The sequence below is a fragment of the Halichoerus grypus genome, chromosome 1, assembly GCF_964656455.1.
Source record: "Halichoerus grypus chromosome 1, mHalGry1.hap1.1, whole genome shotgun sequence".
In the NCBI taxonomy this organism is placed as follows: domain Eukaryota; kingdom Metazoa; phylum Chordata; class Mammalia; order Carnivora; family Phocidae; genus Halichoerus; species Halichoerus grypus.
The window spans coordinates 152,844,339-152,870,613 of record NC_135712.1 but is presented as its reverse complement, the minus strand read 5'-3'; the positions used below and the strand labels follow the sequence as shown (position 1 = coordinate 152,870,613).

General features: G+C 45.7%; 1 protein-coding gene across 1 annotated transcript; it reads right to left on the bottom strand.

The window, feature by feature from the left end:
- Positions 1-727: 727 nt before the first annotated feature.
- On the bottom strand, positions 728-26,275 carry CRTAP (cartilage associated protein). The gene is made up of 7 exons (XM_036085792.2): positions 25,702-26,275; positions 21,666-21,815; positions 18,829-19,000; positions 13,433-13,561; positions 9,439-9,584; positions 8,229-8,312; positions 728-1,498 (listed from the first exon to the last, which is right to left on the bottom strand). Exons 1-7 carry the CDS (start codon positions 26,170-26,172, stop codon positions 1,445-1,447), a joined length of 1,206 nt encoding a protein of 401 aa, XP_035941685.1. The 5' UTR covers positions 26,173-26,275; the 3' UTR covers positions 728-1,444.

The window sequence follows — 26,275 nt, the reverse complement described above, 5'->3', positions numbered from 1 at the left end:
TTGAGGTCACCATTAACCCCTCTTTCTCTTATGCTCCACATCCAATCTGTCACCAAATCCTACGGGCCCTGCTTTCAAAATAAGCCCACAGTCTGACCATTTCTCACCATCTCCATTGCGACGGCTCAGGTTCAAGCCAGCACTCCCTTTGCCTCGTATCCCTGCATCCACCGTTGCTCACAATATGGCAGCTGGAGGGCTCCAGTCAGCCAAGGCACTCCTCCACCCAAACCTTCCAATGGCTCCCATCGCACTCAGAGTAGGAGCCAAAGGCCTTACACTGGCCTAAGCTGTCTGTCCTCTCTCCCACCTCCCTCACCTTATCTCCTTCCTTTCTTCCCCTTGCTCACCCCTCTTCTTGGCCTCTTTGCTATTCCCTCACCACAGCGAGTATGTTCTCACTGTAAAGCATGGCATATGCTGTTCCCTCTGCCTGGAATGCTTTTCCCTGAGACCTGCTTCTGATGTCACCTTCTCAGTGAAGTCTTTCTTCCCTGACCATCCTATTTAAAACTGTAGCCTCATCTCCAGGCTTCCATACCCACTTCGCTGCATTATTTTTCTCCATAGCAATTATCACTATTGATAGTCTGTATATATTTATTCTTATTTATTTGCTGTCTGTCTCTCCTTATAGAATGTAGGCTCCAGAGGGCAGGGTTTTGTTGGGTTTTTTTTTCTGTCATTCTGTGCAGTATTTCCAATGCCCAGGTCAATGTCTAGTATGTAGCAGGTGCTCAATAAATATTTATTGAAAGAATGAAATGAAACTAGACTCTCTCTGCTTTCTTCCATTCCCAACTTTGAGACTTATAACTGACTCTTGTCCCCAAGGGGGGCCGACCAACCACTGTAAGACTTTGGAGATGCAGAAGTGTTGGGCAAAAGCCGTATTTCTGTAGCCTGCACTATCTACCCAACTTGTCTTTCAGTGGGTGCCGGAAATGGTTCAGGTCAGACCATGTGGAGGCTGTCAGGGGCGGGGAGAAGTTTGGCCTTTGTCTTCCACTATCTTTCCTGGATCAGGGCATGGGGATGAAGAAGTATAAAATCTGGAAGAGTGAAAACCCAAAGTAGGTTTTCACAATTACTTAATTTTAGGGGTATTTTTCTTATTTAAAATACAATAGTGATTTTCTGGGGGGAAAAAAATGGAAGACTGTCCTTCCAACCAAAACGGTGAGAAAGGCAGGCATGAACATGGAGAAGGCAGGTGTGAAGATGGGGAGGGAGACAGGTGTGAGCATGGGCCGACCCTGGGGAGGCAGGTGTGGTCACGGGGAAGGCAGGCTCACCCCTTATTGTATGTAGTGAGAGCTGAGGCTTCCCTTTCACTTCACAGAGTAAAGAGAGGGCTCTGAGGTGTCAACAACGTGGGCTACTGGGGAAAGGAAGACGAAGAATCTGTGTCTCCTGAACATCAAGGGCATCTCTCTGCTGCGGACTAGCCAGTCTCCTCCAGCTCCAAGAGGTCATCCACATATTCCAGAACCTCTCCCTGTAAGAGACAAGAGGACATCTGCGTTAGGTGGGCTACCCGACTTTAAAAGTGCCGGTAAGCAGAGACGGTCTCTAAGATGTCACTGCCGGCGGCCTGCGTGGCCTGGAGCAGCCCTTCCCCACTGCCCTTGGGCCCAGAGGACCTGACTTCCCCTCGGAGGGACCTGGCTTCCATGTGAACGTGCAGTCACGTGCTCTGGAACGCCCGCAGACGGCCCGTGGGAAGGGGCAATCCAGCCACCCTCTGAAAGACCTGTTTAGTGCCCCCTTTTCTGGGCATCCCCCCTACCCCTTAGCACTTATTCCACAGGAACACTCTCTATCTGTCCCCTTCTGCCCTCATCAGCAGACCAGGAGTTTTTCAAGGACCAGGACCTGGGTTGCTTTTCTTCCCCAGAACGTGGCATGCAGAAGGTGGGAAACCCGCTAAAGGAAGAATGATTGAGAGTATGCGTGCATAATTCTGGTGTGGCTCAAGCAGTCACTCCCTTTACGAGACAGTCTCCTGGGTACAGTGGGACCCACTTGCCCATTGTCAGGGCCAGGAGCCCACCTGCTCCCTCCTTCTACAATCGGCCTCAACCTGAAATAGCCCAGCACACTTTCTGATTTCCTTCTCTGCATTGATTTCTCTCCCACAACACACCTGGGCCCAGCTGATGACACCCATTCTCTTTACTGCCAAGAATGAGTGAATCACCAAGGAGGCCAAGTCCCACTCCCACGAGAGGGTCAGCCCCACTGAAGCTAATCACCCCTGCTAAAGCTTGGCCTCCTTCACAGAGGCCACCATCACAGGCCAAGAGCCTATGTGCTCTTTTTGATATTTTAACACACTTTCCGTTATAAAATCTCAGCATCTGAGAATAGTTGGGAAATCTCCCAAGTACATGAGACACAACAGGGGGTCTTATTATTTTCATCAAATACTTCTACCTTGTCATGCCTGAGATCAGAAACTAAAGTCACGGAAGTGGAAGACCACTGATTGAAAAAACGATGTTCTGGGGCGCCTGGGTGGCTCAGTCGGTTAAGCGTCTGCCTTCGGCTCAGGTCGTGATCCCAGGGTCCTGTGATCGAGTCCTGTGTCAGGTTCCCTGCTCGGCGGGAAGCCTGCTTCTCCTTCTCCCTCTGCCTGCCGCGCTCTCTTTCTCTCTCTCTCTCTTGCCCTACTCTCTCTCTCAAATAAATAAATAAAATCTTAAAAAAAGAAAAAACGATGTTCTTTGGTTGCTTTCTGGAAGCAACCCAAAAGGAAAACACCGTAGAGGGACTCCATGTACGGCCGTGACAGCTCTTCCCAGAGTTACTGTTCCTTGCTGTGCGGCGGCTGCGACCTGGGATGATGGTACTGCCTGCTCTGAGCTCACTAATAAGCACCCAAGGCAATACAGATGAAAGAAACACAAGCCCCTCTGTGGCCTGTTATAGTCGAGGCACCAACAGCCTAGCTCAGATCTGCTCTGGGAATGCACCCATGCCCCAACTGCTGGGAGGGCCAATTGCTGATGGGCCGATAGCTGCCCCTTCTCTGGACAACTGATCTTGACTAAAAGGGGAGCCCCACCAGGGAGTTTACACACCAGCCCCTCTGGGCTGCCAACAACCAAGGAGAGAAGGATAAGCTGCCTAGAAAATGCAGGAAGACTCTGTGGTACAATTCATGCTCCAGAGCTCCCATGGGATCAGGCTAAGCTTGACACCAGCTAAGACCGTATCTTTTCATGGCTCCTTCCCTTGCCCCTCACTTCTTTCCTACCTGAGAGCACTCCCTCAATAAATCACTCATGCAAATTATAATCTATTTCTTTTAGACCTTCCCAAAGCAAACAACCATCAGAACCCGAAACTTGAAGCATCTATTTCAGCCTGCTTTATAAAGTTTCTGAAACCATAATAAGCATCTGCAAAATTTTTAACCAGTGTGCAAACTTTCAGGAGCTTACAACAATTTACAACATATTTCAACCCCAGAAAGATAATAAAGGAGAATGCCCCTATCTTCAGTAGCTAAATCGTATTGATGTTTTGTTCCAATGTAGTATTTTGTCCTTTGGAAATTTTAAAGGTTAAACTAAGAATTTTATTGTATTGATTATACTTTGTTTCAAATAATTACTTGTCATACTTTGATATATAGAAAAGAAAATAGCTTGTTCTTTAGAGATGGATTAATTCTTTCAAAATTCTAAAGCTTTGATTAATAAGCTAATTACTTCCAGGACCTTCAACAGACTCCTTTTTTTTATCTTGACAGTGTCAAGTCCAAGAATACTAGGAATTTTAAAGCCTAGAATAAGCCTGGTGTTCAATGGATGATTACAAACCAGCTGTGTAACTTTGAGCAAGTCACTCTACCTTTCTGAATTTTTCTCCTCATCTGTGACATGACAGAGCCTTACTGAATATCATAAAAGTTCTCTTGTTCTAATATCTATGATTTTTTCTAAACATATTGTCTTTGTACATCAAAAGCCCTCAAAATGTTCATAGCCCTGGACCCAGGAATTCCACCCATAAGAATTTATCCTAAGGAAATGACTAGAAAAAAAGTAACCAATTTAGTCTCAGCTATGTTATTTGTGAAAGTTAGAAGCAACCTAAATGCCTAAAAAAAAAACAGAAAGCTTTACTTTAAAAAATCTATACCATGGAATATTAGTCATCAAAAAGTCATATTTATAATAAACATTAACTAACAAGGTTAACAAAAACCACAACATCTTCTCAATAGATGCAGAAAGCAAATGACAAAATTCAACACCACTTCATGATAAAAACATTACACAAACTAGGATTAGAAGGGGAACTTTCTCAACCTGACAAAGGGCACCTACAAAAAAAAAAAAACAACCTCACAGCTAGCAACTTTCTTAATGCTAACACAGAATGTTTTTCTTCGAAGATTGGGAACAAAACAAGGATGTTCACTCTCTCCATTTCTATCTGACATTTTACTGGAGATTTTAGTCAGGGCAATTAGCAAAGAAAAATAAACAAAAGTCATCCAGATTGGAAGAGAAGTAAAATCACATCTACTCATAGATAACATGATCTTGCATATAAAAACTCCTAAGCAATACACACACACACACACACACAACTATTAGAATAATAATAACAAGTTCAACAAATTTGCAGAATTGCCGTATCATTATACAAAAATCAACTGTGTATTTCTATATACTAGCAATGAACAATTGAAAATAAAAATAAAAATGAGAAAAAATTCCACTTGCAACAGCATCAAGAATAACGAAATTTAAGAAAACATTATTGAAGGAAATTAAAGAAGACCTCCAGAAGTAGAAAGATATCCCATGTTAATGGATCAGAAGACTTAATACTGTTAAGATGTCAATACTATCTAAAGGATCTTCAGATTTAGCACAATTCCTATCAAAAATCCCAGAGGCCTTTTGCAGAAATTGGCAAGCTGGGGCACCTGGGTGGCTCAGTCGGTTAAGCATCTGCCTTTGGCTCAGGTCATGATACCAGGGTTCTGGGATTGAGCCCCACATCGGGCTCCCTGCTCTGCGGGGAGCCTGCTTCTTCCTCTCCCTCTCCCTGCCGTTCCGCCTGCTTGTGCGTGCTCTCTCTCTCTGTCAAATAAATAAATAAAATCTAAAAAAAAAAAAAGAAAAGAAATTGGCAAGCTGATCCTATAATTCATATGGAAATACAAGGGACCCAGAATAGCCAAAACAACCTAGAAGAAGAATGAAGTTGGAAGACTAATACTTTCAATTTCAAGATGATGTAGTTTCAACCAGACACACTGGATCTCATCAAAATTTAAAACGTTTATGCTTCAAGTCACCATTAAGAAAATGAAAAGACAACCCACAGATTGCAAGAAAATATTTGCAATTCATGTATCTGACGGAGGACTTATAACCAGAATATGTAAAGAACACTCACAATTCAACAATAAAAAGACAAGTAACCCAATTAAAAAATGGACAAAGAATTTGAATAGACTAGACATCTCTGTAAAGAAGATACACAAATGGCTTAATAAGCATAGGAAAAAATGCTCAACATCATTAGTCATTAGGGAAATTAAAATCAAAACCGCAATGAAATACTATTTCACACCCACTAGAATGGCTATAATAAAAAAGACAAACACCAGGAAGTGCTGACAAAGATGTGGCAAGTTGGAAATTTCATACATTGTGCTCGCTTCGGCAGCACATATACTAAAATTGGAAATTTCATACATTGCTGGTGGGAATGTAAAATGGTGCAGCCACTTTGGAAAACAGTCTGGGAATTCTTCAAGTTAACCACAGAGCTATCATCTGACCCAGCAATTCCACTTCTACATATATACTCCTGGTACATAAGACAATTAAAAACTTTGGTCCAAACAAAAACATGTACACAAATGTTCATAGCATCATTATTCAAAATAGTCAAAAAGTGGAAACAACCCAGGGGCGCCTGGGTGGCTCAGTCATTAAGCATCTGCCTTCGGCTCAGGTCATGATCCCAGGGTCCTGGGATCGAGCCCCGCATCGGGCTCCCTGCTCCGCAGGAAGCCTGCTTCTCCCTCTCCCACTCCCCCTGCTTGTGTTCCCTCTCTCGCTGTGTCTCTCTGTCAAATAAATAAATAAAATTAAAAAAAAAAAAGTGGAAACAACCCAGTACAAATGTCCATCAACAGAGGAACAGGTGAACAAAATATGGTATATCCATGCAGTGCAATATTATTTAGCAATAAAAAGGAATTTTAGGGGCGCCCGGGTGGCTCAGTCGTTAAGCGTCTGCCTTCGGCTCAGGTCATGATCCCGGGGTCCTGGGATCAGGCCATGCGTCGGGCTCCCTGCTCAGCGGGAAGCCTGCTTCTCACTCTCCCACTCCCTCTGCTTGTGTTCCCTCTCTCACTGTGTCTCTCTCTGTCAAATAAATAAATAAAATCTTAAAAAAAAAAAAAAGGAATCTTACATTGTAACAGAATTATATATGACAACATGGCTGAACCTTGAAAACATTCTGCTCAGTGAAAGAAGCCGATCGCAAAAGACCACCTACCATAAGATTCCATTTATATGAAATGTCCAGAACAGGCAAATCCATAGAGACAGAAAGTAGATTAGTGGTTGCCAGGGGCTGGGGACAGATGTGGGGGAGGGGTGGGCAGAGGAGAAGGAATGGGGAATGACTACTAACAGGTTTGGGATTTCTTTTTGGGGTGATGAAAACGCCCTAAAATTCTTAGGGATGGATGTACAACTTTGCACATATACTAAAAACCACTAGATTGTGTACTTTAAAAAGGAGTATTTATGGTGTGTGAGTAATATTTCAATAAAGCTGTTCTAGGAAAACATCACAAGGGCAACTTCTCATATTACAATGCTAAATGGAAAGCCATGATATCTATTACAGTTGGGTTTATTATGAATATATATTAGAAATGTATAGAAAACATTGGAAGTATCTATATCAAAATATCAAGAGCGGCTTGCTCTGGATCATTAGAAACTCAACCCTTCCTTTTTCTAAATATATTTTTCTCCACTTTCCAAACTAGAGCAGCCAGCCTTGCTTGTATTCTAGCCAGCACTCCTTCCTTTGCAGCATCCTTGTGACCTTATGTCAGGCTCCGCTTCTTAACCCAACCTAAGACTCACAACACAATGATCACTTCCTAGTCTATAAAGCATTTCCACATGCAGCATAGTACTTCATTTTCCCAACCCTGTGAAGTCAACATTATTAGTCCCATTTTACAGATGGAAAACCAGAGCTCTGGGGAATTCAGTGCCTGCTAGTGATGGGTCTACCCCCATTCAGTACCTGCTAGTGGGGGTCTACCCCCAAATTCCATGATCATATCTTATTTAAAAGTGCTTCACCAAAAACCAGGGCAGTGGAAAGAGAAGACCTGGAAGCTCGGGGCCTCTGGGTCTGGCCTAGCAGCTCATCGAACTTTCCTGTCCCCCAGGCTCTTCATCTATGAAGTGAGGGGTCAGGCCAGAGCAAGCTCCAAAAGCTGACAAGTCCCCAGAGGCCATAGAAGCATGCTCTGGTTTGTTTCAAACACATCTCTCTAAATATCCCCATAATGAGGGCTTTTCTGTGACTAGGCTGCCCCACCCCAAAATGACTCATCCATCACCAGTGGAGTCTTTGTCAAAAAAAGGAGTCAGCTGAGGGGCACCCAGCTGGCTCGGTCAGTGGAGCATGTGACCCTTGATCTCGAGGGTCATGAGTTTAAACCCCACGCTGGGGGTAGAGATTACTTAAATAAAAACTTAAAAAAAAAAAAAAAAAGGAGACAGCTGAGTGAGAATCAGGAATTTCAAGCAATCTCAGAGAACGATAAAATGACTCACAGCAAGGACTGAATTTACAAAAAGAAAAAGAAGAAAAGAGATAATAATTATATCCCAGAAAAACTGGGATGAGGCTTTCCAAGTGTGTTCGGAGCGCTGAGTCATTGAAAATGCACTGCGTTTTTCTAAAGGTAAAAAATGATCACTGGATGGCTTCTACGGTGGGTTCCTCCATAGTCACTGTCAGGAAATGTGGTGCTATGACCTGGGTTTCCTAGAAAGCGGTGTTCCCCCCTCCAGTGCTCTTTCATTAAAACGCCCATAGAAACTGTATTTCTCAAGGTTCCCTTCTGTTTCAGGGATGACTTAGCCTTCCAGTGATTTCTGCAAAGATGTGAGTAATATTTTCTCTTAGCCAGACGTGTGCTAAACATGAAAACTTACCTCATCATCATCCATTATATTTTCCTTCGCAAAGTCATACAGCTCTTTCTGGAGTGTAGTCACGTTAAAGAACTGAACTGCTTCCTGTTCAGACACAAACACAGAACAGTTTCTATGACCAACCCTTTGATGTCAGAACTGGGAGGAGGGGGAGACAGGGTATGGATTTCTTTTGGGGGTGATGAAAATGTTTAAAATTGGACAGTGGTCATGGTTGTACAACTCTGTGAGTCTACTGGAAACCACTAAATTGTACATCTTAAAAGCATGAATTTTACTGTATATGAAACATACCTCAATTAAAAAAGAGTGGCCAACCCCAAGTAAGTGAGAGAGACAGAGAGAGAGATTGTGTGTGTGTGTTTCTGTGTGTTGGCAGGGGAGTGAGGTGTGCATGGCCAACTGGGACAGCATACAAAAATCTCAATGAAAATACAAGTTAAGGGCAAAGACCAACTAGAAAAGATCTTTTAAAAGTAATATATAATCCCAGGCGCCTGGGTGGCTCAGTCGGTTGGGCGTCTGCCTTCGGCTCAGGTCATGATCCCGGAGTCCTGGGATGGAGTCCCGCATTGGGCTCCCTGCTCAGTGGGGAGTCTGCTTCTCCTGCCCCTCACCCCACTCTCGTGCTCTCTCTCTCTCACTGTCTCTCTCAAATAAATAAATAAAATCTTAAAAAAAAAAAAAAAGTAATATATAATCCCTAGAGTTCCCTGAAAACAAACACATGCGAAGCTGAGCTTGTCCGTCAAGTGAATTAAATGATGGTCCATCCATAAACGAATCTATCTTGGAGGTGTTAAAAAATAAGTAGCTGTAGGAGTGTGACATGGAAAACGTTCATGATGAATTGTTGGAAAGACAAAGCAAGTCGCACAACAGCAGGTAAAGTGTGACCCTGTTTCGGTAAAAATAAATACATGCCGTATGTATGAGCAAACGCACAGCGATAAGGCAGGGGGTAAAGAAAAGTATGGGGTTTTGAGGGAATTTCACTTTCTAAGTAAAACATTTTTGTAATGTTTGGTAGTTTTTACTGATTTAGGAATCAGAATAGAGCAGTAAAATGTTAAAAAAAAAAAAAAAAAAAACAGAAAAAAAGGAGTTCCCCTTCATTTCTGTAATAACTTCTTCCTGTAAGGGGCAAAGCAGTCCCCTAAAGTGAGAAGAGGAGGCCCGCACACGTGACGTCCCGTGCCCCGCCACCTACTGGTCTGGGCTGGAAATGCTCGTCCGAGAGGCCCCACTTGTCCCTGTGGTACTGGTAGTACACCAGGTTCTGCCGCATGACCTTGTCGTCGTGGTCAAAGAGCAGGTAGCTGACTGCGCACGGGGCTGCGTTCTTCAGGTCGTTCACTGAGGCCGGGGAGAAAAGAGGCACAGGAAATCAGCCAACCGTGCCCTGAAATCCCCCTCAGCAGCAACGGCTTCCTAAAGAAAATATCCATGGGCAAGCCCCTTCTCCACAGCCCCTCCTTGGCAAAGCCTGTGACCAGCCAGAATTATCCCTGGGTGGGCAGGTCACAGACTGGGTCTCCACGGCAGCCTGGGGAGCGGTTTTGAAACATGGAAGTTCCTCATTAGGCAGAATCTGCCTTTCCAGAAATGTCTACTGTATTCCAGTTCAAGCTCCACTGACCTGAGCTGGGAAAGCTGGGTCCCCTGCACTGTCCTGGGGCTGAGGGAGGTAGGGAGGATGTGCCTGCGTCCCATCTGGATGGCACCACAACCCCCACATCCAGGCAGCCCTCCTACAGCTACCCTAAACCTAGAAGACCCAAAGGATGGTGGGCCTTCTGGGCTGGAAGAGATCTGAAGTCACGTGGTGTTGACACCTCCTGGAAACTGGGGTTCCCACCTCTAGCATCCCTCCTCAGAGTCGCCCCACCTAGGACAGCACCTTCAGCACAGGAGATCTGCAGGGTTGGGATTTATTTGGGGGCTGGGGGGGGGCGGCAAGGGGAAAGAGGTGATAAGCCACAAGCCCCTGTGTATTTATCCTGGCACATTATGCTCCAATTTTCAACCCACTACCTTTGCTAAAGCGCTGGTTGGCGGAGTAACCAAAACGTGGGTATGAATAAATTGTGCCACCCAGTGGCTGTCTCCTGTAACAACAACCTTAAAAACCGAGCGCTTCAGGGCACAGATTATTCACAAAGTCTACAAGGCGGGGAAAGGTACTTATTTCAAGGCCTACGGGGCTGGGGTTCAAGCATAAATAACACCTTCCCTCAAAAAACTCAGTGTGGTAGATAATCTCAAAAAAGTTCGCAACAGGCTGACTTTCAAGAAGCTAATTTCAAGAAGTACATCTTAATTCATACTGTTTACCTATAAACTCAGAAAGCAAAGATTCCCGTGAAGCAACCAGCAGAGCTAGAGGTTCTGGTCTACTGGTGTCTGTAAGTCACTGCCGCAGTCCCTGATACGCACGGCGACTTTCAGAGCATGCGAGGACTCCAAGGACCAGTGCGCTGCCCGAGGGGCCTGCATGTATCTGGAACACTTCGAAACTCCTAGTGTCCTGGCTCTGTGCAAGCACAGCCAAGCCCCGGTCAGAGGGCCAGAACACCTGCTGGATTCTTCCCCGCGTTTCAGAGTCCAACTCGGGGCCTAGCTCAGGAAGGTGCCAACGCAGGTTTTTGTGAAAATGAAATAAAAACAGTAGCTTATCAAAAAACAACTACAACATCAGCTTATGTTTTCATCCACAGAAAACGTTTATTTCCTTTTTTAAAAGATTCTGTTTATTTATTTGAGAGAGAGAGAGAATGAGCAGGGGGAGGGACAGCGGGAGAGGGAGAAGCAGACTCCCCATTGAGCAAAGGGAGCCCGATGCGGGGCTCGATCCCAGGAGCCCGGGATCATGACCTGAGCCGAAGGCAGATGCTTAACGACTGAGCCACCCAGGCGCCCCAGCAGAAAACTTTTAAACTGTGAATCCAAGATTGGCAAAGTGTTGATCAAAATTCAAGTGGGTGATGGGCATACTACAGTTCATTATACCATCCTCTCTAATGTACACTTTTAAATTTCCAGAATAAGGTTGCTTTTTTTTCCAGAATAAGTTTTTTAAATGTACATAACTTGGGGCACCTGGGTGGCTCAGTTGATTAAGCATCTGCCTTTGGCTCAGGTCATGATCCTGGAGTCCTGGGATCCAGCCCCACGTCAGGCTCCCTGCTCAGCGGAGAGGCTGCTTCTCCCTTTGTCCCTCACCCTGCTCATGCTCTCTCTCTCTCTCAAATAAATAAAATCTTTAAAAAATAAAATAAAATGTACATAACTTTCCATAATTCTCATTAAAGCAGGGCTCTTCCAAGTGTGGATGAATATAAGCAAACAGTTAACAGAGGGATTTGGGGGAGGAGGGGAGATGGGAATGGGTGGTTTGCTTTGGGTGTTTCTTTGTACATCTCTGAGATGATCGGTTTGCTGTGACAAGCCTATACTACAAGTCTTTTTGTAACAAAGCACTAATCAATCACTTACACTAAAAAAGAGGGCTCTTCATAAGCAAAAACACTGCCTAGTAGAATAACTGTCCCCACAGCATTAGAACGCAGCCAAATAAGTATTTGCTGGGGACCCACTGTGAGCTTAGTGCGTCTTCTGTGAAAGCGTGTTCCTAGATTATATAGAATAAGACTTGGGGCGCCTGGGTGGCTCAGTCAGTTGGGCATCTGACTTGATTTTGGCTCAGGTCATGATCTTGGGGTAGTAGGATTGAGCCCCATGTCAGGCTGCGTGCTAAGCATGCAGCCTGCTTGGGATTCTCTCTCTCCCTCTGTCCCACCCCCAGCTCACTTTCAATCTCTCTCTAAAAGAAAAAGAAAAAAAGAATAAGACTCTTGTCCTCTATGCTAAATAATCCTTTACCAAACAGCTAGTGCCAGGATTATAGCGGCAAATAAAACTTCATCCCTGCCCTCTGTGCACGGGAAAGGACACCTGTTGAAGACACACCTCACCCTTCTGTTGATCTCAGAAATGTCCCAACTAAGGGACATTTCAGGATATCTCATCACATCCTTAGGTGAGATTCAGGCTGTCATGATAGCAGGTTCACTGCTAAAAGAGGCAAGTTCCCTTACTCACAAAGCTCTGCAGTAAATGACTGTTCCAGAGTCTTCTCAGGAACAATCCTGATTAGCAAAATTAAAAATTAAAAATATATGTATAGGGACGCCTGGGTGGCTCAGTTGGTTAAGCGACTGCCTTCGGCTCAGGTCATGATCTCAGGGTCCTGGGATCGAGCCCCACATCGGGCTCCCTGCTCGGCGGGAAGCCTGCTTCTCCCTCTCCCACTCCCCCTGCTTGTGTTCCCTCTCTCACTGTCTGTGTCAAATAAATAAAATCTTTTAAAAAAATAAATAAATAAAAATAAAAATATATGTATATACATATAGAAGAAAATTTTCTTCTTTTTTGTCCCTTTTTCAACCTTCAGCAGGCATCCTGCAGAGGACAGGAGGTGGTTGTTGCAAGAAGAGGGAACTCAACAAAGAATAAAACAGCCACAGTGGGGAAGGGGGACTGTGGGAGCCAAGGTCACCGGTCACTCTTGACAGCAAGCGCATCCCTGATCCCGAGGGCACCCACCCCCTAGCGGGAAGGATCCTCCTGTGCGCGTCACCACCACGGTACCCCCACTCAGACGACATCAGTTACGGGGAGAGGAGGAAAAGGCAAAAAGACAGACTCTGAAGCCTGAACTCTGAATCTCTTTCTCTTTGTTTCCCTTCGACTCCTTGGGATGTTCTGATTGATTAACTCAAATTTCAGGCCCAAGGAGGACCAAGTGGGACAAAACTCAGTCTGGAAGGGAAGACGGATGATAGGGAGGAAATAATGCCAGGTGCCAGCGTACAACTACCCGAAGCACTCCACACGTAGCAACTGATGAGGTTAGTACAAATTATCTCCAATTTACAGATGAGGAGACTGAGGCACAGAGAAGTTAGGAAGTGATGAAGCTGAAATGTAAATCCAGGCAGTCTGGCTCCAGGGGCCGTGCCCGGAATCACCAGAACTTGCTGCCTTTTCGTGCAAAGCACGCACCAGGGCTGTCAATGCGACCTTGACGAATTCTCTCAAAAACCAGAGGTAAGGGTTATTACCCCAATTTTTTACAGATGGGGAAGCTGAGTCTTAGGAGGACTAAGGACCTTGCCCAAGATCTGTAGTAGATAATTACTTACATTTGTAATAAGCAAACTGCAAATAATGATACATGGTGGCCACAAATTTCTCCACCGGATAGCCTCCTATAACGGGGGTGAGGTTCTTTTCACACTGTAGTTTGCATTCCAAGACCTCTACGTAATGATCTGAAAGAAGACACACAAATTCTCAGAGCAGTGCATCCATCAGCTTCTCAGTACCACTTCTGCCTCCCTCAACGATCCAGGTAAAAGGTAAAGATGATAAAGGTAAAATACTTGCAACACTTATGATAAAGGGCTAAAACCCTTAATATGCAAAGTTCCTTAAAATCCATAAGAAAGGGCACCTGGGTGGCTCAGTCGTTAAGCGTCTGCCTTCGGCTCAGGTCATGATCCCAGGGTCCTGGGATCGAGCCCCGCATTGGGCTCCCTGATCCGCAGGAAGCCAGCTTCTCCCTCTCCCACTTCCCCTGCTTGTGTTCCCTCCCTCGCTGTGTCTCTCTCTGTCAAATAAATAAATAAAATCTTTAAAAAAAAAAATCCGTAAGAAAAAGACAAACACCCAATATAAAATGGCCAAAGGATGGTCACGGAAAAGAAACTGTAAAAATGGCTAATAAACATTGTGAAAAGATGTTAAGCCTCATTTGTAATGAAGGAACACAATCCCACCTAAAATATTTTAAACTGCTAAATTGGCAAAAAAAAAAACCCCAAAAAACCAAAACCAAGCAAACAAAAAAAACCCTGTTTTGTTGAAGTAGGGTTGACACACATGTTATGTTAGTTTCAGGTGTACAACATAGTGATTCAACAAGTCTATACATTATGCTGTGCTCACCACAAGTGTAGCTCCCATCTGTCATTTAAATTGGGAAAATTTTAAAAATTTGGTAACATCCAGTGTTAGGGAGAAAATGGTGAAACTTTCACTCTCATAGTCTGCTGGTAGAAGCAAAACAGGAACACATTTTTTGGAGAGCCATTTGGCAAAATGCATCAAAGGTTAAAATGCACACATCCTCTGGCCCAGCAGTCTACTTCTAGGAAAATTTCTTTAGACATGGGCACACATAAGCATTGTTTGCAACAACAGACTTGGAAATAACCTGAATGCCAATCAATACGATAGTGATTAATCAATTATGGTATATACAAACAAACAGAATTATTTATTTTTTTTAAAGATTTTATTTATTTATTCATGAGTGATGCGCGGGGGGGCAGAGGGAGAAGCACGCTCCCCAAGGAGCAGGGAGCCCGATGCGGGACTTGATCCCAGGACCCCGGGATCATGACCTGAGCCAAAGGCAGACACCTAACCAACTGAGCCACCCAGGCACCCCTCTATAGAGTCTTTAAAAGAGAATAGGTAGACCTAAATATGTTAACAGATAAAGACGTCAAAGACTACATTTCCCAGCCTCCCTTGCAGTTGGGTTGGGGCCATATGACTGGTTGTGCCATTGAAATGTGGACCACAACAACTAATGAATGCTACTTCTACCGCTTTAAGGACTGGTCCCTAAAATCCTCCACATGATCCTCGGCCCCCTCCCTTTTCTCCCTTCAGGCAGCTAGCGGCAAAAGACTCCATGATGATGGTACACGTTTTGTTGGCAAGACTGGGGAGGACAGGCATTCTCACACATTTTTTCTAGGAATACAAAATGGTAACTTAAAATACTAAATAATTTGCAGAGACATTTACTCTTTGAACTATTAATCCCACTTATGTTGATTCTGAAAACATACCTCCACACTTAGCAAAAAAAAAAAAGAAAAGAAAAGAAAATGCCTAAAGTTCCCCATTGCAGTATTACATGTAATAGCAAAAGATTGGCACAAACCAAACGTCCATCAGATAGTTGAATAAACTGTGGTGCATCATTCCCCCCACCCCTCAGTGGAGTAGTCAGCAACAACAAAAAAGAATGACTCTCTCTATGTGCTAGTTAGGATATACTGCTAAGTGGAAAAAGCAAAGAACAGAACAGTGTATAAAATATGGTACCTATTCAGTGTGAAAAAAGCAAACAAAAAAATACAGAAAAATAGATGTACATATATACATATATGACCTTTATAGAGAAAAAAGAATCAGGCAAGAATTTTCAATACACACTAAACTGGTATATGTGTGGTAGTAGGGGAGAGGGTAGAGACAGTCTGAGGAAGAGCAAATTGTCCTCGTCTTAAAGTATCTTTTCCCAAATTATTTATTAATATCAAAAGGAAAAATAGTATTGCTGAGAAGCTGGAAACTGGAAATTACCTTAACCAAATGCTTACAAGTCAACATCACCAGTAAGGGGCAAACAGACACCACATGCATCTGGATGGGATACCCCGAGAAGCATACTTCCGTAGTGTTCCAGCCAAAAGTGCACAACCTGAATGTAATAGGAACCCAAACTGAGGAATATTCTATAAAGTGACTGGCCTGTATTCTTATATATTCTTTAAAGATTTTACTTATTTATTTATTTGACAGAGATAGAGCAAGTGAGCGTGAGCATAAGCAGGGAGAGTGGCAGGCAGAGGGAGAGGGAGAAGTAGACTCCCCACTGAGCAGGAAGCCCGATGCGGGGCTCGATCCCAGAACCCTGGGATCACGACCTGAGCCGAAGGCAGACGCTTAACGGACAGAGCCACCCAAGCGCCCCTAGCTTATATTCTTAAAAAAAATATCAATAGCTTAAAAAAAAAAATCAATGGCATAAAAAGAAAGGCCAAGGAACTGTTCCAGATTAAAGAACACTGAAGAAAAATGACAAATAAATAGGAAACATGATATTGGACTGCACTTCACCAGGAAAGAAAAAGCTCCTAGAGGACATTATTGGAATAATGGAGAAAATGGGAATATAAACTATAGATTGCATAAAAGTATTGTCTCAATATTAAGTTGCCTGAATTTAGTAACTGTATTGTGGAGTTTTGCAGAATATTGTTATTCTTAGGAAATATACTGAAGTATTATGGGGTAAAGGGTCATGATGTATGCAACGTACTCTCAAGTGGTTCTGAAATAAAAATAATTATACACACACATCCAGAGAGAATGATGAAGTAAATGAGACACAATCATGTGAAAACCTGGTGAATTTGGCTAAAGAGTTTATGAGAGTTCTTTGTACTACTCTTGCTACTTCTCTACAGGCTTGGAATTACTTAAAAATAAACAATTAAAATAAAAAATTATTTTAAAATAAAATTTAAAACAAAAAAAAATTTCTCAGTTGTCTATCTATCTACATATAAAGATACAGTTATAGAGATATATCTTAGGTAGATCAAAGATAAAGTGATCTTTGCTTATTTTTGTAGGAAAAAAAAAACGTTTAGAGGTATAAGCCAGAAGCTAATAAAAATGGTTACCTTTGGGGTGAGTGGAATGGGTAGAAGTGATGTGGATAGAAGCAAGACTTCCTTCTAACTGCCTGTAACTCCTTCCTCCCCTGTACTCAGGTATTTTTCCAGAAACCCCTACTAAACCAAAGGCTGGACGTGTGGGTTACATATTACCTCCCCAGCCACCATTCACATTGAAGCTCAAAGGAGATAATAACTCAGCTACTAGTAGCTCCAGGGATCAGTTTGCCCCCCTGGGTTCACCTCCACCCACATTTCTATAAATAAATCCATCCTGAGGTATCCTCATGCATGTCGGCCATCTGTCTCCAGTCAAGACCCTGACCATACAGAAGACTTATTTTTTACAGTCTATCCTTTTGTGTCTTTCACAATTTACACTATGTGCATACATGTTACCTATTCAAAAATGAAATAAAGTTCGAGATTAAGTGCAATGTAGGTGAGGTGAGACTATTTCACTGGGGTTAAGAGGTAAGACTCCAGTCAAAACGGCCTGGGTTCAAATCCCAGCCCTTCCCCCGAGGACAACAAGCTGAGTACTTAACCTCTCTAGGCCTCAGCTTTCCCAGCTGTAAAATGGGGAGAATGCTAGTACCTTTCTCATAGGGTTGCAAACTCTAGATAATACCCATAAAGAGCATAGAACAGGGCCTGGCATCTAGTTAGAGCATAGTAAATGTTACTTTTTCTAGTAACTGTCTTTTACCTATAGTCAAAACACTGCAGCTCCAAGCAAGCACCCTTTTGTCCCCCTCCTTCAGTCTGAGTGTAAGGAGTACTTCCTGACATTATAGGCAGGAAGGGATGCTGGAAGGAATGACCTCTCACCAGCAGAGGCACACTGGCTAACAGGCACTACGTGAGGGCCAGCATGAGCACCAGCAGCTGCCAACACTACAAAGAAAGAGAAAACCAGACATCCGGTGCCTCCTGACACGAGAACTGAGCACCAACTAGGAAGCTGGCTTGTGCCCCAACTTCCACAAAAAAAGAAAATCAAACCTGAGCCTGATCAAGCCTCTACATCCAGCTACCAAGTTATAAGAAATACAGAGAACAGAGGACCAAGGGGATACAATCAGCAAAATCCAGACTATGGGAATCTCTACAGGGCGAATGATCTGGTTTTTTTCAATAGCCACGGGGGCAAAATAGACATAGAGGAAGAACCTACCAGTTAAAAGAGATTTAAAAGACAACCAAATTGCTACATTATTTCTGAGGCTGGAAGATGTTATGCTAAGTGAAATAAGCCAGTCACAAAAGGACAAATGCTACAGGATTCTACGTATCCAAGGTACATGGGGTAGTCCAATTCACAGAGACAGAAAGCAGCGTGGTGGTTGTCAGGGGCTGTGGGCAGAGGATGGGGAGCTGGTGTTTAATGGGTACAGAACACCCGTTTGGGAAGATGAAATGATGGGTGGTGGAGATGGACAGCAGGGGTGGCTGTACATCAGTGTGCATGTATTATATGCCACTGGACTGCACTCTTAAGGGTGGCTCAACTAGTAACGTTTTATATAACGTGAGTCATGAGTTGCTCTTGGGCCCATTTTTATTTTTCCAAAAGCCTGTGGGGGATCTGTAACCAGGCAGAGCTGATCTGCTAGACCCCCTTCCAGACCTGTGCTTGATTGAACACTGTACTCAGGTATTTTTCCAGAAACCCCTACTAAACCAAAGGCTGGACGTGTGGGTTACATATTACCTCCCCAGCCACCATTCACATTGAAGCTCAAAAGTTCCTCGGAGGGGCACCTGGGTGGTTCAGTCCATTGAGCGTCTGCCTTCCGTTCAGGTCATGATCCCAGGGTCCTGGGATCGAGTCCCCCATCAGGCTCCCCGCTCAGTGGGGAGTCTCCTTCTCCCTCTCCCTCTATCTACCACTCTGCCTACTTGTGCTCTCTTGCTTGCTCTCTCTGTGTGTCAAATATAGAAATAAAATCTTAAAAAAAAAAAAGTTCCTCAGAGTCACTCAAGCCACCAGGAAGGCATGCGGATGCCACAGGGCAGCTGTCCCATTCACGTGTGGAATACTGCCCGCCACCAACCTGCGATGGAAAGATAGAAATCCTTGAAGTCCTTGATCTCCCTGGAGCCCTCACAGGCTGCGAGACACTCGTAAAAGGCTTTGAAGAAATCGGGAAGGGCCAGCTCCATGTCCGTGACGGACGTCCTCCAGTTCTCGCCGTTGTAGGCCCGCACCGCCCGGATGAACAGGCTCTGGAAAGCGAGAAGAGGCGGGTGAAGCTCCCAGACATGAAGGAGGCGGGCCGTCCAACCGAAAGGAGTCAGACCACCGTGGAGTTACACTCTCATGCGTCCCAAGAAAACCACGCCAACCCTTAATTAAAGATGAGGCCGGCCAGGAACTGACTTATATCTAGCTTTTTCTGTCCTATGTACAATGGCACGCTTCTTATTCAATTTAATTCAAAAAGAAGGAGGTGCTTGATAATAAAATCAAATTCAAATCAAGAAAAAAAGAAAAACCAGAGTGCCAGAAATCAGGGCAGTGGCCTCCGAAGGTCAGGGGTTGGGACAAATGCTTGACTGGAAAGGGGAGATGAAAATATTCTATGTTGTGACTATGGTGGTGGTTACACACTCGCATACCTTTACCAAAACTCATCGAATTATATACTTAAAACTGGTAAATAAATTTTAAATAAGTTCTACCCCAATAAAGCTGATCTTTAAAATTGAAGCAGAGAAAAGATACAAGCTTTAGAGCGGGTGCCAGATACACTTCCCCCAACAGTTAAGTATAAAATAGGAATGCCAAGCATTAGTACTAGTTACTAGGGGGGTGGCCATGCGCGGGATAGTGGAACTTCAAGAAATTTCTGCTGCCTGTTGACTGGACCAGATAAAAGAGAGATAACGAAGGCTGAGGAAGCTGCTTGGTCTCACAAGAAATAAGTAGAGATCTTGGGCACATGCACGACCCTGCTCACGTGGAGGGTCCAGGACAGGCCCGGAAATAAGCGTGGCACACTCCATTTAGAGCTCCTGTTCAGCTGCTCCAGAATGGGGGTGTCTAAGGACCACCCCTCAGACCAGAACTCTTCACCAAGCTTAAGGTGTCAGGGAGAGAGGGTGATCTCCCCTAAACGTCCTGAGCAGGCAGCATCCCCTGGAAATCAGGCAGGCAGAGAGCTGAACCACTTGCCTAGAGGCTGGGAACACGAGCAGCAACGCCAGGCAGCCGGCTCCGCAGGGGTGGCAGGGCGGCGGCAGCAAGAAGAAAGCCAGGCATGGCGGGGGTGGCCCTGGGCACACAGCCGGGCAGCCCCACCACACCCGGCAGGACTCCAAAGAGGGAAGGAGTGAGGCACAGCGCACTGACCACGAGCACTCGGCTCTGCTCCCCAAGCCCAGGGAAAACCACAGGCAGAAATCCTTTTCACGGGAGAATGGAAAAGGAGCCAGCAGCAGACAAGACATTCCGACTTTTGGAAGGACAGAAAGCCAAATTATCACAGAGGAGGGTCTGGGGCAAAGCGACCTCCCTCCCCCACTACGCACTGCACTACATCACACACGTGTCGGCATTTGCAGGCACTGACGACCACAGAGACTGGTGCCAGGCCCAGAACAGAAGGCAGGGCTGAAAGTCTGAACGGGGCTGTTGGAGGCCCACCCACCTGTGCCCCCAAGGGGTCCCACCTCCCAAAGCTGCTCCTCACCAGAGACTGGTGATTTATTCTAGAGACTCTATCTATAAAGGCTGTAGGGTCAGGGATCAGGCATTGCAGATCGAGAGTTGAGGCATGAGGCTAAGAACCAAGAAGCAGGTAAAGTCTCTGACTCAGCTATGAGGCCCCCACCCCTCTCCCCAGACTGGCTCTCAGACACAGGCAGACAAGCATGACACTTCACTAGTCCTGCAAAAGGCTGGAGAATTCTTCCCTGGAAAACTGAAGGGCCACCAGAATAGAGACTCTGCACCCTATATTTGAGGGTCACCACCAATGACAAAGTGAGTTTGCAGTCTGGTCACACGACAGGTAACCCTAAAGTCAGTCCTTGGATACTTTCAGCACATCCTGCTATTTTCAACCCTGCCCTAACCCTTCCTTGGTACCCATGCCCCTAGCATCCAAACTCGATAGATCTGGACAACAGTAAGTGCTCAAAGGAGTTAGTCTTCCTCATTCATTCCCATCAGACTCCCCTTCAAGATGCCTAGATTTCAGTAGTAGCCTCTAATCTGTCAAGTCAGTCCTCCAAGCTCCTCGATTCCCTTTCCACCTCAATACATATGGGGTGTGTATGTGTGTGTGTGTGTGTGTGTATAAAAAGATGTGTCTTCTAGTTTCATCAGAAATGGAAACTTATGCTCCTTTTTCTTGTATTCTTGGTCATTTCTGGATGATCTCCAAGACATGTATTTATTCCTCTATCTTAAAACTAAATGATCAAATGACCTTATTTCTTTAAAAAATATATATTTATTTATTTTAGAGAGGGAGGGAGAGCAGGAGTGGAGGGGGGCAGAGGGAGAGAAAGAGAGCATCCCAAGCAGACTCCCCACTGAGCGAGGAGCCTGACATGAGGCTTGCTCTCACGACCCTGAGATCATGATCTGAGCAGAAATCAAGAGTCGGACACTTAACCAACTGAGCCACCCAGGCACCCCAAAATGACCTTATTTCTAAAATACAGCATTTAAATGAAACATGGCTTTAAGTGCATCATAGAATATAAAATCTCATTCTCAAATGGGTCAACTTTATGCTAAAAAGTCAATCATTTCCATTGTCATAATATTCATCAATGCCATCAAAAACCATTAGAGGTCCTTAGATCAATAGCTGTTCATAAAGATCCGCTTCTTTAGCCACTCACACTGCAGCTACCTTGCTGTGTAAAAACCCAAATATACCTCGAATGACTTGGTTTCCAAGTCCTTAATGTAGTCCTCGGCATCAGGCAAGCTCTTGTAATACGCCATGTTTCTCTTCATCATTTCATCATCAGGATGCTTCAGTAGAAAGGTGTGAGCAGCAGCAATGGCTTTTGGAAGATTATTCGCCTGAGTACAACAAAGTAAGAGGAGCTCTACTCAATGGAGGATGAGCAGTGATTTTTGCAAAACAAGAATGTTCAGTCCTTCAAGTAACTGTGTTTCAACACAATGCTTCCAGCTGAGGGTTCAGTGACTACCATGGCCCATCAAGCCTTGCACTCTCTTGCTCTCCAGCTTCCAATGGGGTTCACCAGTGAGGAGCCCCAGTGGGAGTCGGAAGGAAGGCAAGGGGGTAAGTTGGGTTACTTAGTCTCCTGGCTCCCTCCCTTCAGTCACCTTGGGCCGCTATTGGCCCTTAACTGAAGGTCACAGCTCCTCTCGAGGTGGCCCTCTCTGGATAGTCTCGCTCCTTCCTGCTTCCTGGAACTTTCCTCTCCCGTGCCCTTTTTGGCCCAGGGGGAGTCACATCCACTATTACTAACCTTTGTAAATAACCACCTTTCAACATCCCTCTAATTACCCAGTGGGACTACACCACACCTTTTCTGCTGGAAAAATATACTAATATTTTCCAATATATATATATTGGAAATATATATATATATATGATATATCCCCAAATATATTACTATCTTCCCAAGTCTCTCACAGAACCTCCTGCTTTACCATTCTCGATGACCCCCCCCCATTCACTCATCCGTTCACTCAGCACACAAGCCCTCCTACGTGCCAGGTGCTATCCTAGGAAGTGGGTCCATAACAATGAGCAAAACAGGGGAAGAAAGCCCTGCCTCCATGTGCGATACACTCCAGTATGCTTCCGTGTATCCCCGAGCAACCTCGATTAAGGTCTCTGGCCCTGGAGCTTCAGGTCTGGCCCCCTCGTGGACAGTGCCCAGAGGGCAGAGGTCCTCTGGGGGGGATCTGTGTGTTGGGGGATATGGGCTAGAGCAATACGGACACCTCCCTGTGTGGACACTCAGCCAACAAGCATCGGGCCCCCATGCTAATGTGCTGTCTCTGGCTGTCCCCTGGAATCATGGCACGACCTGCTGTGGGGGAAGGGGAGGCACCCTACATGTGCACAGAGACTCCTTCAGCCAATCCAGAGCGACGCTCAGAGGTGGGAATTAGGAAATTAGGTTTGCAGAGAGAAAATAAAGGGATATCTGGTACATTCTGGATTTCTGAGAATCAGAGGGTAGCAGATTATCTGTATGAAACAGGACTGGTGCCGAGTCATCTGGAGACAAGGCAGCGGCTGCACTGGAGAAGGGCTGGGTGGTAATGAGGGCAGACTCCCAGGTGTCAGTGCTGATGTTCTGGAAGGGCCAGTCAGTGGCCTATGTGGGAATGCTTTTCAAAGAGTTCTACAGAACGCCTTACACCCCTGGCCGGAAAAAGGCTAGTCTGCCAGCTACAAGGAGGGGAGGAGGTATGAATGCAGCCCTCTAAAGCATTTGCCAACGAATTGCGATTCGCTAATTCTCAGAAGAGCATTTAGAAAAGGGGCACAGAAAGGGATTTTTAAGGCCTCTAACTTAGGACCTGAGTTTTAACAAAATGGAACCCCTTCCTGGAGAGGAAAGGGTGATTTATTCACTTCAGCTTGGGCTCTGCCAGCTGGAACATGGAGCCACATCTTGGCAGCTAACCCTCTGACAGAAACCCAGGCAGGTTCTGGAGAAGGGGGTGGGAGCACTACCCTCCCAGGTGCTCCTGAGAGACAGCCACCTGCATGAGAGGACCCCAGCTACCTACCAAACGAGCTACTCCTAAATCGGCCTCAATGCAGTGGCAGGCCCTGTGGCTGGGGGTGGGGGTGGGGGTGGGGGTGGGGAGACAGAGTCCTTGTCCAGGCAAGGTCGGGGGTAGGAGTGCCTGGGAGGGGGCCAGCTCTACCCGCTCAGTTTAACAACCATTAAAAATTTGATCAAGTGTGGGGGCCCACTTTTTGCTCGGCCTACAGGGAAGATGGGCATTTCACAGAGATGCAGCCCTGGAGGGAACCCACAGCTGATGGTGTGGACCTAAGATGGGCTGATGACATAAACCCCTATGGTGGGCTTCAGGGCTACCCACCAGGAGCACCTTCTCTGCAAGACCACACATCCGTGCCTCTTTACCTCCCTCTGACAGGCCAAACCCACCATCCCCACCTGTGTGTTCAACTGAGACGTTTGTCCTTAATCAGTGAAACGGAGGCCTGCGAACCAGGGCAGCACAAGAACACTGCTCAGCCCCGCCACAGCAGGCAGCTCTGTCTCCGGCACCAGCCTCCAGCCTTCGGGTGCCCGGCAGGGTGTATGTGCCTGCCGCCAATCACGTCCTCCTACCCACGCACCGAGTGTAACAACAGAAACATCGTTAAGGAAAAAAATAAACCATACAGTAACACCACCTCAAATCACTTCTTCAGTGACTTTCAGTTGAAGCAACTAACTGAAGATCCTGGCTTACTAATAAAATCCTGAACCTTTCCTGTCCTTTAAGAGATCTCAAAATACCAAGACAGATGGCATTTCACTTAGTTTTAAGTAAGTGATTGTTACAAGACCGGTGGAAGGTTTTGAAGAATAGCTGTGACCATCCTGACCTTTGAGGACACCATCATGAAGGAGAAAACCTTTGCCCTCTGGTCACATTAAGTAAAATACTCTTCCCCTGCTCCCTATATCACTTGTTTCAAATTCATCTGTAGATAAATCAGCTTCTACTATCCTCCAGTTTTAAAAATAAAACATTTCCCCCTTGATTATATGACTCAAATTTGGTTCAGACTGTATCTGGCAAAAGCTACACAAAAAAGAGAATTAAATGAGTCATTTTTAACTTAAAACATAGTCCTTTAAGAGCCAGCCATCATTTTTCAATGTCCTGGAGCTTTATTAATCTTATCCCCTGGTTCTATTTTAAAACTGTTTTTTTTATTGCCAGGATAAACATTCACAAAACTGATACTTTATAAAATGTAAGCACAGAAATAACTCATCTTTTCACCTATTTAGGGTTTTGTGCTATTTTATTGCTCTTATGAATGCAACAACGTAAGGTGGCTCTGTTTCAGAAATACGAAAAACAGATCTTGCAGTCCAAAGACTCAAAGCAAAGTTTCAAAACAAAACAACTTCTACCTCGAGTCTGGAATATGCCATGAATCTATTTTTGTAGTCATTAAAATAAATGCAATATATTCCTTTAAAAATCGTTTTCAATTAGATAAAGTAGAAACTGGACTTTGAGAGGGCTTTCTTGGCAAAACCTGGTAACGACCCGCCAAGATAAAGTCGCTTTATCCAGGAACAGGGCATTCATGCCATTCTTAAAATTTGCGGGTTCCCAGAGAAAGGACTCCAAGGATCAAGAACTGCAATTTGTGGCTATTTTTAGCCAGCAATCACAGAATTTAAGCAGCCACAGAGAAGGAGGAAGACAACTGTGTTAAATTCCAGATGAAAGAGAGCCGATACCAATCCTGATGAACCACCACAGTGCACAGTTCTGCTCCTTTAGGCTGGGTGTGTGCTCCCGACGAGCCCCTGCCCTGTCCTGGCCTCAACTTCCTCCTCTTTAAAGGGAACTAGCCGGCAGCTCAGGTCCTCTTCCCCTCCATTACTGAAAGTCACCACTTACTTGAGAAAAAGGGGTTTTAATGATACGCACAGAAAAGACGAGTCTGTCTTCAAATAACAGCTAACATTTATCAGGCACTGTTGGATGGCTAGACACTCTGTGTACGTATTCTCTGCCCCAGAATAACCCTTCCAGAAAAGTATTTTCATCCCTATTTAAGATGAAGAAGCGGGGAGACAGGATTTGGAGGCGTCCTTGGGCAACGCTGGGTGGGAGCAGGCTGGCTCGGGAAAGGCGGTGCGAGGCCGCCCCAGACGGAGGGGCGGAGCCCGGGCCTGGGGGCGGAGCCCGGGCCTGGGGGCGGAGCGGGCCGACTTGCCTTGAAGTAGGCGAACTGCAGGAACTTGTAGGGCTCCCGGCGCTGGAAGTCGGCCAGCACTTCGCGGCTGGGCTGCGACTGGCGGAAGGCTGGCAGGCCCTGCTTGCAGCGCTTGAGGCAGTGCGCGCGGCGCAGCAGGCCCCCGAAGAGGCGCAGCTCGGGATAGTGCGCGAGGCCGGCGGCGGGCTCGGGCTGGGGCACCGCGCTGCAGTTGCGGTGGCAGAAGGCCTCGCTGTCGCGTAGCAGGCGGTGCAGCCGCAGGCTGATCTCCAGGTAGCCCACGCTCTCCGCCCAGTGCTCGCCGCTGTACTGGTCCAGCGCGTGCCGGTAGGCCGACTCGAGCGGCATCAGCTCGTCCCGCGGGAAGCTGCGGAAGCTGTAGCGCTCGTACTGGGCGCGCCCGCAGCGCAGCGCACAGCCCGCGCACAGGAGCGCCAGCAGCGCCGCGGCTGCCCCGCGCCCAGGCTCCATCGCGCCCGGCGGAAGGAAGGAAGGAAAGAAGGAAGGAGGGGGACGAGAAGGCAAGGAAGGCGGAGGACTGCGCTACGCGGCGAGCCCAAGGCTTGGGAGGCGG

Excerpts from the sequence above, each read along its gene's own strand:
- CRTAP (XM_036085792.2), bottom strand. The coding sequence starts at position 26,172 with ATGGAGCCTGGGCGCGGGGCAGCCGCGGCGCTGCTGGCGCTCCTGTGC. Across the intron at positions 21,816-25,701 it reads TGCAGTTCGCCTACTTCAAG|GCGAATAATCTTCCAAAAGC; the intron begins GCAAGTCGGCCC and ends TGTTGTACTCAG. Across the intron at positions 9,585-13,432 it reads GCAGTTTGCTTATTACAAAT|TGAACGACCTGAAGAACGCA; the intron begins GTAAGTAATTAT and ends CCCCGGCCTCAG.